At 35.8% G+C, this 20,151-nt stretch overlaps 1 protein-coding gene across 1 annotated transcript in view; it reads right to left on the minus strand.

The window, feature by feature from the left end:
• Positions 1-20,151, minus strand: part of man2a1 (mannosidase, alpha, class 2A, member 1) — a 60,728-nt gene that overhangs the window by 32,892 nt on the left and 7,685 nt on the right. Inside the window, exons 3-6 of the mRNA XM_084113311.1 lie at positions 19,803-19,947; positions 12,227-12,398; positions 5,764-5,891; positions 3,833-4,006 (exon numbers count right to left, since the gene is read on the minus strand). Coding sequence (XP_083969437.1) covers positions 3,833-4,006; positions 5,764-5,891; positions 12,227-12,398; positions 19,803-19,947 — 619 coding nt within the window. The remainder of the gene's footprint in view (positions 1-3,832; positions 4,007-5,763; positions 5,892-12,226; positions 12,399-19,802; positions 19,948-20,151) is intronic.

Here is a 20,151-nt window from a genome sequence, read left to right on the forward strand (position 1 = left end):
CTGTGATTGGACGGTTGAGCAAAAAGTGACAGAGGTGAGTGCTGCATTTTACCCAAAGTTGAACATTCTTCAACTCTCGGCGACTGGTATAAAACGCTGAGCGTTCAGCGCTTCAGCGTGAAATAGACTCTCAGCGCCACATTACACTCCTGGCGTTTGAAAAACGACGCGCTCCAATTGAAAACAATTGGAAAAATACACTAGCCGCAGCCACAGTCGCTTTAGTGGAAACACGGCCTAACGGTGCAGCCACATTGGCAAACAAAAAAGATCCACTGTCAATAGTGTAGCAATGTAGGAAGCACAGATCACACAGAAGTCACTTTCAAACCAAGCAGCTTTCTGTTGGTCAACATGGCAAATTTGCATGATCAACTTGAACCCTTTGCGAAATCCGAATAAGAAAACCTTGCGCTTACGTGAAATCCCCAATCGAGAATCCCAATTCCTATTGAAATGTCTGGATTTCGCCCAGTAAAATTCACAGAACAACAGTATATTTGACAACAACTAAACACTAATACACTGCCCGTGCCCAAAAAAATGTTGTGATGTTATTTCCATCAAGAGGTGCATCAATTTTTGGTCAAGATCTTGTATTGACAATGCAAGAATCCAGCACTCTGTAAAGTCTCCTCCAGCACATCCCAAAGACTTTCAATGAATTTAAGGTTTGGACTCAGAGGAGCCCATTCATGTGTGAAAATGATTCTTCACGCTCGCTCCCAACCATTCTTTCACAATTTGAGCCTGATAAATCTTGACATTGTCATCCTGAAATAAGGCCATGATGTGTCTTCCTGCATGGTTGTTTAAGATATGAAAAGCTACACACTCCATCAATTAGGGTTAGAAGAGCTGTAGCCAAACCTATAACATGTTATAATTATAACAATCATATCCTCTTAAGCATTTGACTTCTTTTCTTTTTTTGTCAGGGCAGTGTTTTTAAATGTTACATACAAAATAAATATGTAAAATAAAACAACTTGGTCCACCTCTGAAATGACTTCCGTTTTCTGCTGATGTTCCCCTCTCACTTTCGGGTCTTTACCAAAAAATAAGTACGTAACACCCACTTACTTAAGATTCAACCAACTGCTGAAGCACAGAATCAAGACCCAATTTTTTTATTACACACTGAAAATGTTTTGTTTACACATAATTCAGAGTGCGAATATGACCAACAACAAGAGTCCATCCATTTTCAGGGCAGCAAATTACGAACTGATCCACTAATGTCAAAATCCAATCATATTTAATTTGCAATAAAAATATTCAATTACCCATTCAGCACAGCATGTGCTCCAGAGTGACCTTCATAAAAGCTGTGTGAATTAATAATGCAAGATTTCCCTTTAAACAAGGGACCAGATGTGAAGCACAGAGTAGTCTGGCTGTCTGTTAAATGGTGATATATGGGATTACACTGAGTAGAAACTAATTCAGCCTGGCATAGAGTGCACACTGTTGCAGCCAAATGAACTGTAATCATATTTGTTCAGCAGCGGCTACTGTCAGAGATCTAAGTTAGGAGTCCATTTTTCCAGGGGTTTTTTAACACTAGCTCTGGGAAAAAAACATCGTATCCCAAACAGATGCATGGCACTGAACAGACAGACAACGGAAAACAATAGAAGCGATGTGGGAGGATATTTCCCCTGACTTCTCTTTTGTTTGATGTTCTGAGAAAAACTGGCTCCAATTCAGCCCTTGTATCGTTTTACTCATTTCCCTCAGCTCTTATTTTATATTCAAATCACTAGAGAACAAGTGCCAGTGGAGCAACAAACAGCAGCTCCAAAACAATATGAGAACACTTAAATACTTGAGTGTGAATGTCATTGCATGAGATAACAAAATCTCAAACCTAACAAATGCTGCTAAGATGATTTTTAGTGAATGTATGAAGTCAGTTCTCTGCAAGTTTACACAAGAAACTTTTCCCTACATAGTGAGAGATTAGTTGAAGGTTGTAGAGCTTACACTTAACATGAATTATTTACACCTGATGTTGTCTCACTAATAAGCACTCTCATAATGCAAACTAAAACAAATGTTTTAAAATGCTTAGACTTTTTCAAGAAATTTAGGATACTTCATGTTTTAAATATTTTTTATTTAATATTTAATATATAGCATATTTAGTTGAATTCATAACATTGAAAAAAGTTAGGTTGGTACTTCAGCAGTGTGGAAATAAACAAATGTACTGTGTTCAATTATTAAATAATTGAAACGTCATTAGGTAAGCTTTTGTAATACACGTTTGTTTCTTTTATCTCCTTCATCAGAATAACAGAGCAAACTAATTTACATTATAATAACACCAAAAATAGCCAGTTACAAAAAGTCTTTGAAGTTTTAACCCTTAAATCCTTTGTTTTCATAACCGGTATGTATAATTTACACTATTTTTATGAAACCACAGACAACATACTTGTGTCATTTACAGACTTTACAGTCTGGACTGTTCGCTTGCTCAAATCTGTTCATAATCTTAACATACAACTTTTGGTTTTAATAATGTATTAGTAAATGTTGAAATTAACATTAAAATTAATAAATGCTTTAGAAGTATTTTTCATTGTTATAAGTAATGTAGTTAACTAATATTAACTAATGGAATTAGTTGTGGTTCCTTGGTTTGAAATGTGAAGAGTGGCACAACTGTATCTCAGCAAGGTTGAGAAATTAGAGATATTTTTCTCTTTCATGATACAACATTTGACATGAGGTGTTCGAGTGAACTTGAACACTATCCACATGTATCTACACTCAGGATGTTATCAAACAATAATTATCCGGCCATAAATGATGAAATGCAGAAGGAGGAGTCCAGGGTGTGATGCACGGTCACTGCTCCATTATTATCATTCATTTAACCTGGCTTCCTGTGTGATAAGAGCTTTCTGAGCTCCAGGCTTTTCTCTTTGATGAACTCAACCAACCTGAAAGTTGGGCTCAGTAGTGAGCAGAAAGTTTTCACGCATACAAATACTCAATCAGGAGAGCATCGACTGGACAAGCGATATCAACTCATCGCAGACCCACACAACACAACATCATACGATAGCTTCAAGCATGAGGTAAATCATTACGGCTCCTGTCAACATCTCAGTTTGTGGTTATCTTTCAGGGCGAGGGGCTGAATGACCTCCAGTGATGGAGATGTTTCCGGAACGAGAGTGAGCTTCCACTAGGCACAGACGGGGTTGGGTCCGTTACCAACTGCTTCAGGGCCAGCAGCTGTAGATGCTTCACAGAAAACTGGATTTATCTCACTTCGACCTCTATTTCTAAATCATGAGGCTAAATGTAACGAGCACCCCCTCCTACCCAGGTTTTAATCAACGTAATTGCTAAATAAAAGATGGATTCAATCAATGGGAAGTGTGAATGGCACCACAGAGCAGCTCATATGATTAGAGCAGGCTCCTACAGAGATTTCCAATCAAACATGTGAGGCCACTCTGACACACACTGAGACTTAAAGGGACAGTTCGTCCAAAAATTAAATTGATGCCAACAATAAAAATTTGGTTAATTATAGTGACAGTGAATGAAGAACTCACTATTTGTATATAGCCTTTTAATATATTAACAATGTAGAGACTGCAATATATTAACTATGAATAAACTATAAACTAAAAGTTTGCAAATGATTTGTAAGTACTTTATTACTGTATACTTTATTAAGTGTTACCCATCCTATTTGCTATTTTACAGTTATACAGAAAAACATCACGAATATTAAAGCACTGCATAAATGGACTTAAAACACTTCGTATAACGTCATTCTCTATTTCCTACATTAAGATCAGTTGCTCACCCCAGTTCTGTCTCCAGAAGAACTCTAGGGTCTTCTGGGAGGAGAAGTGTTTCTTCACTGTGTAGTGCACTCTCTGGATCAGCATGTTGGACAGACCGGCCTGTCTGAGCAGGTATGTCTGGGTAGGACTGTGACCGAATGGATCCACAGCCCAGCCAGTCTTGGGTTTCACTCCTAACAAAAAGAGGAGGATTACAATTTTAGGTTAAATGAACAAATGTATATAATTCAATATATTGCCTATTTCTGAACATTATTTTTTTCTACTTACTCTAAAGCATTACTGGTGCATATAAATGAAAATTAATCAATAATATTTTTCCTTGTGCTCATTTAATGAGAAACAGAACATAGAACATGATTATTTAACTAGATTTAAACTGTGTTTTACTTGATTGTATTTTACTGCTCTGATTGAAAGCCATCCGAACAAGTATAGATATATTAATATACACTACCATTCAAATGTTTGGGATCAGGGTTTTTTTTGTTGTTGAAAGAATTAATATTTTTATTTAGCAAGGATGAATGGGATTTAAGGATTTATAATGTTACAGAATTTCAATTTCTGTTCCATTGAACTTTCCATTCATCAAAAAATCCTAAATAAATAATAATAATAAAAAAAGTATCACGGTTTACACAAAAATATTAAGCGGGACAACTGATTTCATTGATACTAATAATAAATGTTTTTTGAGCACCAAATCAGCATATTAAAATGATTTCTGAAGGATCATGTGACACTCAAGACTGGAAAAATCACCACTGAAAATTCAGCTTTCCATCACAGGAATAAATTACATTTTAAAATATATTAAAATAGAAAACAGTTATTTTAAATTTAAATAATATTTCACAAAATTACTGTTTCTACTGTATTTTATTACATAAATACAGCTTTAGTGACCAAAATAGAATTCTTTCAAACACACACATACACACTCACAAAAAATCAAACTGAACCCAAACTTCTGAACGGTAGTGTACATAGCGTACATCGTTTTTTAGCTATATCTAGCTATATATATATAGCTATATTTAGAAACAGCTAATACAATCATACACTTAAGTTAAAACTTGGTTAGGGTCCATTTTTAGTGTGTCTAAAAAAAAAAATCAGTGAATGTGATTCAGTAGAGCATTTACAACAGCTCTGAATGTAAGGTGAGGCGATTCTCAGATAGGACTCAAGGAACAGAGTAAAACCCAGGAGATTCAGGTAATCTTGAAAGGCATGTGTACCCTGAAGAGACCTGTGTTTATATTCATGAGCACATGAGAATGAGCAAACCTTAACTCAGCAGCTTAAAGTTCTCCTGAGTGTAATACTGGGAGCATGGCATCATCAGCTAAACAAGTGTTGTTTGAAATCCAAAGACTCATTGTAGAATCTGTCTCTACAATCAATCTATATTTGAGAAACCGGTCTACTGACAGCTGAGATATCAGGAGAGCAGATGGTAGAGTGGATGTGTAGTAATGAGAGCCAGGGCTATGCTCCATGTTTTAATACACTAATAATGAACATTGAAAACAAAAATCTCCCAGAGGTCTTTGAGCCAATATGGGAAGCATACATATGTAGAGGAGCTAAAATTCCTTATAGTATTGCAGTTAAGAGGTTTAGCATTCTGGGTTTCACAACCCACATCTTGAGCTGAGGTTGATTCAGAATTTAAATAGGTCTGAAACAAGATATTGATACCCAATTCAACCTAGGACCGCCCACAGTCCCTTCGAACCGGAAAACTGGAAAGTTCTTTCTTGATACAAGAGGTTATAATCTATTTGGCTGACTTTACATAACTTCTGGGTGTAAAAGTACACAGCATGTATCATCAATCCATATGTTATGCAGCTATGAGGTAAACTCTTAGATTTGATGTGGAGTTGTCAACCAAAGTAAAAAAGCAATAAAATTTACATACCCAAATTTTTATCCAGCCACTGGTGGCCTTCAACTAACTGATCTATCAATGCAAAGTAGTGAGTGTTGGCTTCATCAGGCATCACCCAGCCTCCTGTAGCCAACTCCAGCTGACCGCTCTCTACAAGCCTGTAATCAGAGAAAGAGAGTGAACGAAAGAGAAGGAGAGAAAAATCTTCTTAGCCAACATGAAACTGCATTCACAAACGCATTGTACTTCTGTAAGGATCAGATGCATCAGGAATTGATTCGACCAGAGGGTGTTTTCACACTAGCACTTTTGGTGCATGTCCTAGGTGTGTGTATGTGCGTACGCATGTGAGTGTGTTCTGCATTGGGGTATGGTCTCATGCCTTCATTAGTGTGTGTGTTTCTTCTGGATTGTGCCAGATTTTTTATATTGTTTTGACAAATAAAATAAAAAAAATCCCAATTTTCCATTTAATCTTATGGGAGTCAATTTGACCCGCGAAGGATGGAGGTGTTACTATTTTTATTACAACCATAAACTCCTCAAATCCAGTAAATTTTTCAAGTGTGACAAAAGTCCAAAGGTCTTGGATCACTCTGAGGAACACTAAATTTGCAAAAAGAAATGAAAGAAAATACATTTTGGGTCAAAATGACCATAAGCGCTAGTTTTAGTCAAGACCACTTTGTACTAATTCGCTCCCTCGTTTTAGTAAAATCGTGGCCCTGTTGTACTAATTCATTCCCTAGTTTTAGTCCAATCATGGCCACCTTTTACTAATTCACTCCCTCATTTTAGTTAATGTACTATTAATACATTTCAATATTTGATTTAAAAAAAAACAATTGTAATATATTTTATTTAAAATTTTTACATTGTGTACCAACCTAGGAATACAAAGAAAACCAAACAATACGACCATAACAACCCTAAGGGCTGCCATATAGTTTGGAATTGGAAATGAGATTTGGACTCCAAGGAACGTATCCTCTCCAGTTGTATGACATGAAACAATTCACCCAACCAAGCTTTGAAACATGGAGAGTCTGAACATTTACAGTTTAAAAGTATAGTTTTTTTCACAAGAGTCAAGCACATCAATATGTCACGGTCACTACATTTCCCATCATCCTCCCTGGCCCTCACCTGCATGCTCTAGCCACTCCTTCATTAGTTAATTTGGTTCAGCTGTATCTTGTTAGTTACTATGGTTACTGTCATTGAGTTAATTTGCCCCAGCTGTGTCTCGTTTCCCTGATCTGTTCTCCGTGTATTTAAGCCCTCTTTAAGTTTTTGTTGATGTTTGGTTGTTTCCTGGTCTAATTTCTTAATTAAAGTCTCCTATTGAATCTCCTTCGTAGTGCGCTTGATCTTAACCACTTCATCCGTAACACAATAAAGGTCGTTTCTGAGAGTTTGGAAGAGTGTTTAATGTCTCAGAAGATCCGAGAATTACAAGACCATGGTCTGGTTTAAACTCCTTTTGAAAAACTTTTGGAAAAAAATCTAACATGGCACTCCAAAAATTAAACAGTTTGGGACAAAACCAAAACATATGTGACAAAGAACCCTCCTCTGTTTTACGTCTGTCGCAGACTGGATAAATAGAATTGTATATTTTACTCAATTTAGTTTTGGATTAATACAGTCTATGTACCACTTTAAACTGAATCAACTTGTGCCTCACATTTATTGAGCAGTCTTGCATCTTATTGAGACTTTCATTCCAGGTTTCATAGGACACTTCTTCATTAAAGTCCTTAGCCCAGGCTTCTTTTATATCGTTTGTGTTTACAGGCAGTTGGAAAGCATTTACACAGAGTGAAACCAAATGTCTAGAGCTAGGATTTACCAAAAAGCATTGCTCAAATTTGTTAGACTTTGGTTTGTCAATAAATTGTGGAATAACCATTTGAACACAATGTCTCCCTTTATAGATACCGAAAAAAGTTGGAACCTGGGAGATTAAATGCAGATTACAATTGATTTAAATATGCAAATGTACCATCTATATAAAGATCCCCAATAGACATCAGGCCTTTGCTTTTCCATTCAATAAAACCTCGGTCTAGCTGAGAGGGTTTAAATATGTGATTGTTGGCAAAGGGTGTAAGGACAGAGATGTCAGGTGACTTAAGATGTTTCCTTATTTGATTGAATATTCGTATTGAATTTTTAATTATTAAATTGGTCCCAATTAGTTTTGATGAGGGAGACACTTTGGAAAAAAGTAAAACTTGGAGACAAGATGTTGTTAGAGACAATGTCTCTACCCTAAGCCATAGAGGATCAGCCACAGAGAAAGTTTCACCAGGAATACCCCTCTGCCAATAAAATAAAGCCCTGGCATATGCTGCCAAATAGTAAAATTTGAACACTGGGAGACCTAGGCCTCCCATCTGGGTGGGTTTCTGTAAGTGCGTTTTTGCTATTTGGGGGTCTTGTAATTCCAAATAAACGGTACGATAATTGAATAAACAAGCTTGAAAAAGATACAGGCATATAAATCGGCATATTTTGAAAAAGGTAGAGGAATTGTGGTAAAGTGACCATTTTATTTGCATTCATTTTGTCAATCACAGATAGCAGAAGGAGCCTCCACCGCTCTCTGTTATCTTTTAATTTGTCAATCCTAGCTAAAAAAAATTATTTAAATATTTGCTTAGGGATCTTTGGAACCACATGCCAAGGTATGTAAAGTCATCTTTGAATATTTTGAAAGGCAAGGGACCAACCTGGCTGGGATTTGTGTGTCTAGCAAGTGACATAAACTCGCTTTTGGACCAGTTAATAGTATACCTGGAGATTTTACCAAAGGCTTTAATATAATCAAGTAAATGGGGAACTGATTTGGCTGGATCAGAAAGACATATTAAAAGATCATCAGCATATAGACTAACCAAAGCTTTCTCGTTTCCAATCTTTATTCCATGTATATGTGGGTGACTTCTGACCCCTATTGCTAGCGGTTCCAAAGTAATATCAAAAAGAAGAGGAGAAAGAAGATCTCCTTGCCTAACTCCTCGACAAGAAAACTCAAAGGGGTTAGATTTGTTAGAGCTCGTCAGAATAGGACGAGGACATAAATATAGAATTTTTACACCCTTGATAAAACGACTCCCAACCCCAAAGTGCTCAAGCGCTTTTAGCATGAATGGCCACTCTATCTGATCAAACGCCTTTTGGGCATCTAGTGAAATGATTGATCCTGAGGCTTCCTAACCAAAAATCTTTATAAAGAATATTAAGAAGGAGACGAACATTGCAAAGGGAAAAACGACCTGGTATAAACCCAGTTCGGTCTGGGTGTACTATTGTTGAGATATGTTTTCCAAGTCTATATGCTAACACTTTTGTAATCAACTGATCCACGTTAAGAAGCGATATAGGTCTATAATTGGCCTTTGTCGTTTTTTCCTTTCTTTAATAGAACACAAATATTGGCCTCATATAATGAATTGGGGAGTCTGCCATTGTTATATGAGTCATTGATCATTCTCAATAAGTAAGGGGCTAGTTTTAAAAAGATTATTATTAAATCACATCCAAAGCCATCTGGACCTGGTGCTTTGCCAGATGGAAAGGGCTTGATGGGCTTTGAGATGTCTGCTTTAGAAAGTGAACGTTCTAGGTCTTCTTTTGCAATTTCATGTAATTGAGGAAAATTAAGACTATCAGTTTGATTTTAATTTTTGAGTTGCCACTTCATGTCCAATGTAAAATCTGGGACCTGAAGGAAAACCAGTTACAGAACCACTGATTCAAGTGTGGAAGAATCAGATGAAGACGTTAATACCATTTGATAAAAGACTATGAAGACTATTTTTTTTTACTTTAGAATAACATGCGCTATAACACCAGGAACGTAAAGTATACAAAATCCATTTTGATGAATTTAAAGCTTTGAAGAGTACAAAGGAGCTGAAAATGTTTCACCACTGCAACATCATCGACAGCATTTCCTCAGGGTTTTCACTACAAAGCACTTTCTTCACATATGCAGCATTACACACAGTAACCAACATTTTTTTTATATTTTCAGATTTATTGAGCTTTGCCGCTGCAAACTAATTATTTTCTTGAACAGAGAGCAGACACCTTGGGTAATGGCATCCCTTATTAGAAGTAGACTTCTCCAGGCCTGATTGCTAGTCAGCAGCTTTTCTCTGTAATGCTGAATATTTCAGCTGTGAATCGTATAGCGTGGCCCTCTGGAGGCCAGTAATAAGAGCGGTGCTAGCAAAACCAAGAGCACTAGCTCAGCACGTAACTGACAGAAACTTTCAAAATTACTTTGAAAAATGGTCTGTTATTCTCGAATCAATCACTGGCCAAGAGAAAAATCCACTGGGCGCCAGTGATTAGATCCTTCATTAAAGTCAACATGAATTCAAAAACTACCCTATTCACTTTCTTTATATATATTCCTGGTCTTATTCATACACGTCCCTGGTCTTACTGTGCACAATGCAATGCATGTGAATTTTTGAAAAATGCAATGCATACCAAGTAATGGATGAAGAGCATCATTTTAAGTTGACCCTACTATGACCCTTTCTCCATCATTTAAGATGTATTTGGTTCATTTCAGACTACAGCTGCCATTTAGACCACGGAATATGAGTTTCTAAATGCTTCCTGTATCAAGTTTAATGTTGCCAGGGAATGAAATTGAGGTTCAGGTGAGGTTAGACCAATTTGAAAATATGTTGACATACTCTTCGATTAGCAGCATATGACATTTTTGAAAAGTCTCATTCCCAATACTGCAAATTATATATGTCAGCATAGATTGGAATTTATGGAATTATCTGCAGTTCCCATTTTCTGGAGCAGACTCTCAAGCACAGACAACTTGATTTATTCTGAAGATACACCTCCATGTATGTGGCAGTAAAAGAAATTGAATCATTATGCTAGACCTTGATTCGGCTGATATAAAATGAAATAAAACCTGCTCATGCCTGCCAAAAATCTTGATTTGGAGTCAGCCAAGGCCTTCTTGGAAATAAATGGGGGGGGGGGGGGTGTTTGAGGGGGCAAATGTTCAAAAAGAATAGAGCTTGCTTGCTTCAAACTCTTTCTGTGCATCAAATCAATAATGAATAAATATTGGTGTTGGATTTTTCATTTGACTTCAGTCTTCACCTCAGGCCGTTTTGAAAGATGCTCTAATTGGAATTCAAACCCACAGCAGAATTGTTTATTACATTTCCACATGGCATTTGTGTCTTTTCCCAAGGCTAGTTCAACAATGAACACGACCAGTTTTGTATATTTGACATGCATTTATAGCCCAAAGTTTGGAAATATTACAACCTTTTAATGTCTTTGAAAGAAGTCTCTTATGCTCACCAAGGCTGCATTTATTTCCTCAAAAAATACAGTAAAAACAGAATATTGCAAAATATTATTTTAAATTAAAAGAACTGTTTTTTGAATATACATTTGAATATATTTTAAAATTATTTAATTATGTGATTGCAAAGCTGAATATACAGCATTAGTGCTCCAGATCCATCAGAAATCATTCTAATATGCTGATTTGGTGCTCAAAAAAAAAATCAATGTTGAGAACAGTTGTGCTGCTTAACATTTTTGTGGAAATGGTGATACTTTTTTCAGAATTCTTTGAGTAATAGAAAGTTCAATTCAATTCAAAGTTCAGCATTTATTTGTATTTATTTAATATATATCTTTTGTAACATTATAAATGTCTTCATTGTCACTTTTGATCGATTTAATGCATCCTTGATGAATAAATGTATTAATTTCCCTCTTTTTTTATCTTACCGCAAAACATTTAATGGTATCATGATTTCCACAAAAATGTTAACACCAAAAACAGTTTTCAGCATTGATTATAATAATAAGAAATATTTCTTGAGCAGCAAATCATCATATTAGAAGGATTTCTTCAGAAGGATCATGTGACACTGAAGACTGGAGTAATAATTCTGAAAATTCAGCTTTCCATCACAGGAATAAACTACATTTTTAAATGTATTAAAATAGAAAATACTTATTTTAAATTGTAATAATATTTCAAAATATTCCTGAATTATTATAGTAATATCACAATATTACTGAATATTTAATTTCTGATTAAATAAATGCAGATAAATTGTGAGCAAAATTTTGACAGGTACTGGATACTTTTTTGAAAAGTTTACATTGAAGAAAAAAAAAATATATATATACTAGAATCTATGTTTGGTATCTTTATCATCATTAAAACATAATATGTTTGTATCAATGTCTGGAATTAATTTTGTTGTTGTTTCATTTTTGCGCATAAACCGTCACCTGAGAGCTAGGCAATAAAGTACAAACTTTGAGCTTAATTAAAATGGGACCAAAAGCACAATGGAGTCCAAAACTCCTCAACATCTCGCTTACACCAGACCTGTGTGTGAACGCTGCAATTAATGAATCCATAAATTACACCAACACTTGAGGATGGAAGGATATTGAGAACAGACAACAGCCTCACCTCCTGACAGCGTCTCGTTTCTGCTCGTCGATGCTATCCCACCATTTTGCAAAATATGAGATCTCAGACCAGATCATTTTTCGCCGATTGTCTTCGTGTAGTTTCACCACCATGTTGTTGAGAATGTGTTGCGTCTGGTCTCGATAGTAGTCATCGAATGTCTTCAACCAGCCTGAGAAAAACATCACATAAATTTGTAACAGAGAGGTTGCTGAGATTGTTATTAATGACTTGATATTTAAAATTTAAAATTCTGTCATCATTTATTCACTCTCATTTCATTCCAATTCTTTCTTTTGTGGAACAGAAAATGAAATGTTTAGCAGAATGTTCGTGCTATTAAATGACAGTGGATGGGGATCAGGAACAGCCAAAGTCACCATTCATTTACATTGTATGGAAAAGAACAGCTTGGATATTCTGCAAAATATCTCATGACAGAATATGCTAATCAATGTCTAGAAGATAATTAACTGACATCAGCTGCATAAATTCTGCAACAAACCATTCAGAAATGTCCTGTTGCTTTCTACATGTTGTCACTTCTTCTTGAGTCTCTCCATCTTTCTGACTCCGGTTTGAACATAAAAGGCTAAAAGTTTAGAAATTTTCAGTGCATGTCTGTGTGAGGTAAAATGACATGAGCTGTTGAAGCTCCGCCCTCTGTGACGGAAGCAGGAGCTCATTTGCATTTAAAGGGACAGACACAAAAACAGTGCGTTTTTGCTCACCCTCAAAAAGTGACAACTTTAACATGCTATATAAAAATATCTGTGGGGTATTTTGAGCTAAAACTTCACATACACACTCTGGGGACATCAGAGACTTATTTTACATCTTGTGAAAAGGGCCTTTAAATTGGGGTGTGAAACAAAAAAGCATTATGGTATCAGCATGTTTTAAGTATCATTACCATTATAGTATTATTTGAGGTAACATGAAAATGCCATGGTATATGAATACGTTACTCATTCATTGATATATTTCATGGTATAAAAAACAAAAGTTTGAGGTTGCTCGTCAAGGCTGCATTTATTTACCAAAAATACAGTCAAAACAGTAATATTGTGAAATTTTTAATACAAATTAAATGAACAGGTTTTCAATATTTCTTAATTTAAAAAATTATTATTATTTTTGTTTTAAATGTCAGCTTTGTGGGATGGCAAAGCTGAGTTTTCAGCATCATTACTCCAGTCTTTAGTGGCACATGAATGATCCTTCAGAAATAATTATAATATGCTGATTTGGTGCTCAAGAAACATTTCTTATTATTGTCAATGTTGAAACAGTTGTGCTGCGTAATATTCAGGATCTGTTTATTTTGATTTGATACACTTAAAGTTAATTTACATCTTTGTGTCACTACAGACAACATAAATAATGTATAATATAACTATTGTAACTGTACCTTTTTACAGTGGAGCACGACCTCGTGTCAGTACCTCAGAATTGATCAAATTTACAAACTCAGATTAGGGAGCAATTCAAGTTTGAAGTTTTAAATAAACAATGGCAAATATTTAAAAGTGAAGTGTGTATTTTCTGCACCACAATAGGAACCAAACGAAATTGCAAACAAAAGGAGATTTCACAAACACTCCCATCTTCAAATATTTATACAAACTTACACCCAACAGAAACACACACTTTACTAATACTTAATGATATTTTTAATCCCACATGAAATGTACATGAACATGAAATGACAGTCATCATAATATTAATGATTGCAACTCAAACATTACTGAGAAAACTAATCCTAATAACTAAACAGAGATGTACTTGCAGCTGTCCAAACACCTTTTAGTGCTTTGTTTTAGGCAACGACATTAGCAACAGACCATAACTGACCGTTGCTATTCATCCTTTACCAGAAACCATCACATGACACCAAACAGGAAAAACAACATGACCTTCCAGTTTTCCCACAAAGCAGTGGTTTATGGTTTATCTTGAGGGGACTTAACTAGTTGCTGTCCGACTAAATTCTAATAAATACAGTATAATTACATAAATATAAATTTAAAGTTGATTATGAATTAAATGCAAGTCTGTTTTTGCAGGGAAATGTCGACAAAAACAGGGCAGACAGGTCAGGTTACCAAACACACCAACAATGAGCATGTTTACATGCACACCAAAAATGACCAGATTTACCGGTTTACATGCAAATCAGTAACTTGTTGGCAATGCAATTAAACCGTGTTTACAAGAAAGAAAAAAAACAGGTTATTGCCCAGTGGTGACGTCAAAATGTTAAGCATCCATGTATTTCACTCAGAGTATTCTATTTATTTTGCCCCAGAGTATTTCAAAATTTCAAACTCGCACAGACTCATTCTCCTCTCATATTTGAAGTTTATTCAGCTGTACCACTTGGAATAGGTTTGTGATGCTAGTTACCCAACAACAGTCTAGTCACACTTGAGTGAGTAGTTAGAACTTTATTATTAATTTTAAGTTTGTTTGTGGCGGGATCTTTAATTAGCATGCCCACATTGTGCTGTGTTTTAGCTGTAAGACAGATTGCCTAGTAAAACCTTTTCTGATGAAGTGCTTCTTTGACTGCTGCGTCACATGCTGTTTTTTTACTGTAGCATCTTGCGCCAAGAGCAATGCATTTTTAACACAGCGTTTCGCTAAAAAGAGTCTTGTGACCCTGTGTTCTGTTGTGCTCCATCAAGCTGAACACATCTTATGTAAATATCACATCTGATCTGGTCTACGGGGGTTCTGGTTGCGATTTAATTTCCTATTTTATGGGTTTCCTGTAACATGACAGAATGGCTTCCAGCATAGTTTGCTTTCAATATTAATAATATGGTACACAAAACTGCTTCCCTGCTTATTTAAGACATAATAAAGAAATCATGAAGCTTTTCTTTTCAAGAATTCCAGCCTCTCAATGAGTTTTTTTTTTTTTTTTTTTTCTGAGGATGGTTAAACCAACCAGATTTCTTTTTTTCTTTTTTTTTTGCTCTACAAAATATCAAAACCAACCAGATATTTAAAAAAAAAATTGCTATACAAATATCAAAATTAATTGAAATTCCGAAATGTTCATCAGAGAAGACGTGTATCATTTTTTTTTTTTATTGATTAAACATCTGTGATCTTAAAAACAGAACTGACCTTGAAATTGAATGGCTGGCAATATTCCTTGGCTGAAGCATTCTCAAGTTCTGCAAACTGCACACTCATTTTTGGACAGACTGCTGTGTACCTGACAGTGATTTCTTTCTTGTCATTCCTCATGTTGAATGCAAAATATGAATTGCACACTTGGCAATTCACATGGGAGAGTCAAATAATAAACTTCCTGCTTTTGTAGGATGCCATTTCATTGTTAACTCTTTGGTGTTGAGTAAGACAACTGTTAAGAGGAAGGTACATCAATTCTCGTCTATCACAGCTATGGAAATACCTTGGGGAAAAAACCCTCAAAATGGAAAATCTATTCAGTTAGCTTGTCTAAAGGATTTATTCAGAGTTCAATATAAGTTCAGCAATCAACAGCATTATCTTCCATCACCACAGGAAATAGCTATTTTTAAGCTGAAAATCACAGTAAGGCACTTACAATGGACAAACATGGAACAAGCCAATAAACAAAATACAAAGTACAGCTGTGTAAATATTAGACTCATCGACCTTTCGTGTGTAAAATGATATAGTATATTTGAACTTCGTTGTCATGGCAACTTTCTCACAATAAGCACAAGGATACCAGAAACCTGGAATCAATATCTGTCTCAGGTGATCCGATCACAAGTGGTCAAACAGGGTCCATATGTTTCCTAACACCGAGATAGTCAGAAGTGCATGTGACCGCATCACATCTGTAGTGAGACAGCAGTGAGGGACCGCCTACTCGTCTGTCAATCATTCACTATGCTGAAGAGAGGTTTGAAACTTTTCCCGGCTTTAATTGACAATAACTGCCTGATCGAAGCATGCATTTATATACATACATAAGATTTCACTTAACTTCTTCAGTATGTCTGACATCAACATGCGGTGACAAAAAAGTTTAGAATAAATCAACGGAGAATTGTACTTGAAGCTTTATTTTCTTTCGTTTTCAATTGTTATGCTAAATCAACACACACTAACACAGTGTGATGTATGAAGGTGATGATGAAACCAGAGACCCTCCACTTGAAATCTGATCTGACCGGTCACAAGAGATTTGAGGCTTGAGACTACCAGGTGTTAAACAGCAATCTGTCTCGTCTGGCTACCTGTGATCAGACCACCAGAGACTGAGCTTAATACCAGGTGCAAATCAGTTTTACACATTGCAAATTCCACCCACAGGAATTTTGTCAGTAACACAAAACCAGACGTTCATCCACCTGGAAAACTATTCCCACCTCAAAAAGGGACAATTTAGCAAACTATAGGATTTTTTCTAAGACTATTTAAAGCTGCAGTCTGTAACTTTTTGCGCAGAACTGCATGCATCTTGCAGAAGAAGATTGTAGCCGGAACTACTTCTTTCTGTTTATAGGGGCTTTCGCACCAGAGGAACCTTTTCATAGTTCCTAGAACTATTGCCGGAAGTACCTGGATTTTGGCGTGTTTGCACCACAGAAACTAGGAACGATTTTAGTTCTAGGAGCTCCTTTTGGAGGAACTAATTTAGCTCATATTCCAGAGTAGGGTCTAAACCAGCACTATAGGAACTATCCGTGACGTTACTGTTCGCTGATTGGCCAAACGCACGCGAAACACCAGCACCCGCCATTTAAAAAAAGCTGTGTAAGCACACAGATTATAGCCTATATATTTACTCCAGAAACTAACTCTACGAACATGGAAAACAGTGATAGATGGGCCCCTTAACCTTTACGCTGAGGAGAAAATCCAACGCAACTTTGAGGTGACCAAACAAAACATGATTATGTATTTCTGCTCAGCTAGCAACACTGGACATCAACCACACGGCATACGCTAATAACTCATTATTACTCATTACAATTCATTACTGTCTACTTTCTATGTATAACAGTTCTATCTAATAATGTATTAGACAGGACTGTTAGACAGATCGTAAACTAATGAACACGGAGAATGCGAGCACTGTGTGGCTCTGGCTGGCGTTCTCAGTGCTGTCAAAATAAAGGTCCACCGCACCATCAAAATAAAAGTCACAACAACAAGCGTGGCTTACGTCACTTCAGAGTTCCTACTAGCGGTGTTAAAGGATGGTATAATGCTCTTTTCACAAGATGTAAAATAAGCCTCTGATGTCCCCAGAGTGTGTATGTGAAGTTTTAGCTCAAAATACCCCACAGATATTTTTATATAGCATGTTAAAATTGTCACTTTTTAAGGGTGAGCAAAAATGCACCGTTTTTGTGTCTGTCCCTTTAAATGCAAATGAGCAGCTGCTCCCAGCACCGGGGGCGGAGCTACAACAGCTTGTGTCCTGAAAATGTCAAAAACTTTTTTGTTTATGTTTAAATTTATATAGCTGATGTGGAGTTAACTATCTTCTAATAATTGATTAGCATATTCTATCATTAAAATCAATAAATCGCGTTCCCAGGGGCGGGGTTTATGTAAATTTTAGGGTTGGTGATGTCACTAACCCGGGAGGAATGTCGTGTAGTCCCTGCCAGCCGTTTGTTGTAGTCCTTAAAAAGCAATGCCTTTAAAAGCAAATATCTCCCTTTGCTTTGAACGTTGAGCATCGTGACTTTGCAGATGTTGTTTATGCTCAAACAGCAACATTACACACTAACTAAAGTTAGAAAAGTGAATTCATAATCAACCACCCCTTTAGGGGAACCATTAGTTCTTGGGGAACCACCCTGGTGGCTAGTTCCAAGAACTATCCGGTGCGAAAGCCCCTTATGTCTATGACGAGTCACACAGGTATTGGGCTACTCCACAGTGCAGTGGTACGACCCGTACCAGTCTAAAATAGTAAGAATATAAACATCTTATCCTGAGTCACTACGGTACACCTATAATAAGAGGTGTACCGTAGTGATTCAGGATAAGACAAAAACATGGTTTGGAAAACGGATTCATGATGTAGCCTACTTGCTTATTATAAATATTTTGAACACAAAAAAAAGTTACAGACTGCAGCTTTAAATTATTTACACTAACTCTTAGTGCTTTAACAAAAGTTCAAGCTTCATATTTCTGCTTGAATCTGAAATAACGTTCCGCTTTATTTGCATGACTCTAACAGGAACTGAATACACTAATAATAATCAAAACGTTACTGTATATGAAAGCCCACATCAATCTCAAATCCTCAGTGCCACTATGGCTGGGCGATACAGCCAAAAATATTTTCACAATATATTCATTATCCATATCCTTCCATATCATTCATTGTAAATATTTATCACAATATTAATTTCATTAATGAAGAAAGGAAATGCATTCCGTATGTTTATTAGACCTAATAAATGTAAAAATAACTTGTTTGTTTACCAATAAACTCCACAGAACAAGCTACCTTTTAATTTAGAAAGCCATGCATTTGTTTAATTTTTCCCCAAATTCTGTGTTTTATGTTTTTGTTCTGGGTTCTATATTTTATGATTTAATACAAATGCATCATCAAATTTCTGCCTAATGAAATGAATTAATAAAACTCATCACATTGCATTTAATAATGTAATCAAATGAAATAATTTACAACATTGCATTTTTTTTTTTTTTGTCACATAACACCTTATAACACACAAGTTATACACACAAGTTTACACACACGTTTTGTTGTTTTTGCACAACAAAACTTGTAGACTATATAAATTAAAAAAATAATAAAATTATATAAATATATAAAATATTTTGTTTGTATGATATTCCTTAAAATAATAATAATAATAACAACAATAATAATGTTGTTTTACTATGCAATAAAATAATATTTCTGTCATCATTTCTTCAAGTTAAACCAAACTTTTATTTTGGCGTTTGTTTTGTATTTGCCAAGTTTTCAAATGAAATGGTGAAATGCTCGTAAAGTGACTGTCAGAGCAGCTCTAGAAATGAAGTTGTGTTCATGACCTCATATAATGATATGTCATATAAACTCCATGAGCATCCCGCGTGCTTGAGTTTGTGTAGACAAAACCACACTGCTCATTCACACAAAGACAGATAGAACATGCGACACGCACTTAGATATAGGCTAAATATTAAAAATGTCTATATATTGAGGAATTATATTTTATTATCAGTTATCAGTTTATTGCCCAGCTCAAAGTATCACTCAATATATTCAATAGTGGTGAGAATTGGGTGAAAAGTTAGCAAAAACGTGCATTTTATGGCAAAAGTGTTCAAGTGTTTTTACTAGTTGACTAGTTTGTGCACAGCAAATACTCGACTAGTCAGTCCTCATCTCATGCACATCTCTGAATTTAACCCACACTCGTGTCTGCAGCCAATCGAATTTCAGCCGTTAATCACAAATATTTGTAATATTCATTACATACAACCATCAGGCCAAAGCACCTGAGATAAACACGTGTCTGTTTGCTTGATAAATGGTGATTCTCATTGACTACAAACACATGACAATGGTCAACAAACTTTGACTCACCAGGGTCATTATGTGAATGGGGCACAACAAAGACTTGCAGTGGCTCATTGTCCCATTCGTCAGCCTGGTAAGAGATATCAAAGCCTTGTTTCCATACTCCACCATCAGGGTTATCAAAGCTGAGCAAATCATAAACATCCAGCATCTGAAACAAAGCAGGAGAGAATATCATTTTACTGGACCGAAACAGGCATGCACTTCCATTCAATTGAGTTCATAATAATGGACATCAATATTCATTAGTTACGAAGTGTTTCCTATTTTGCGTGGTTGAAGGCTGGGCAGAGGTAAGTATTGATAACTATGAAGATCCGCTTCACTGTGATAAAACTCATTCAAATGTCAATTC

This window comes from Abramis brama (assembly GCF_963993115.1).
Source record: "Abramis brama genome assembly, chromosome: 5".
NCBI lineage: Eukaryota > Metazoa > Chordata > Actinopteri > Cypriniformes > Leuciscidae > Abramis > Abramis brama.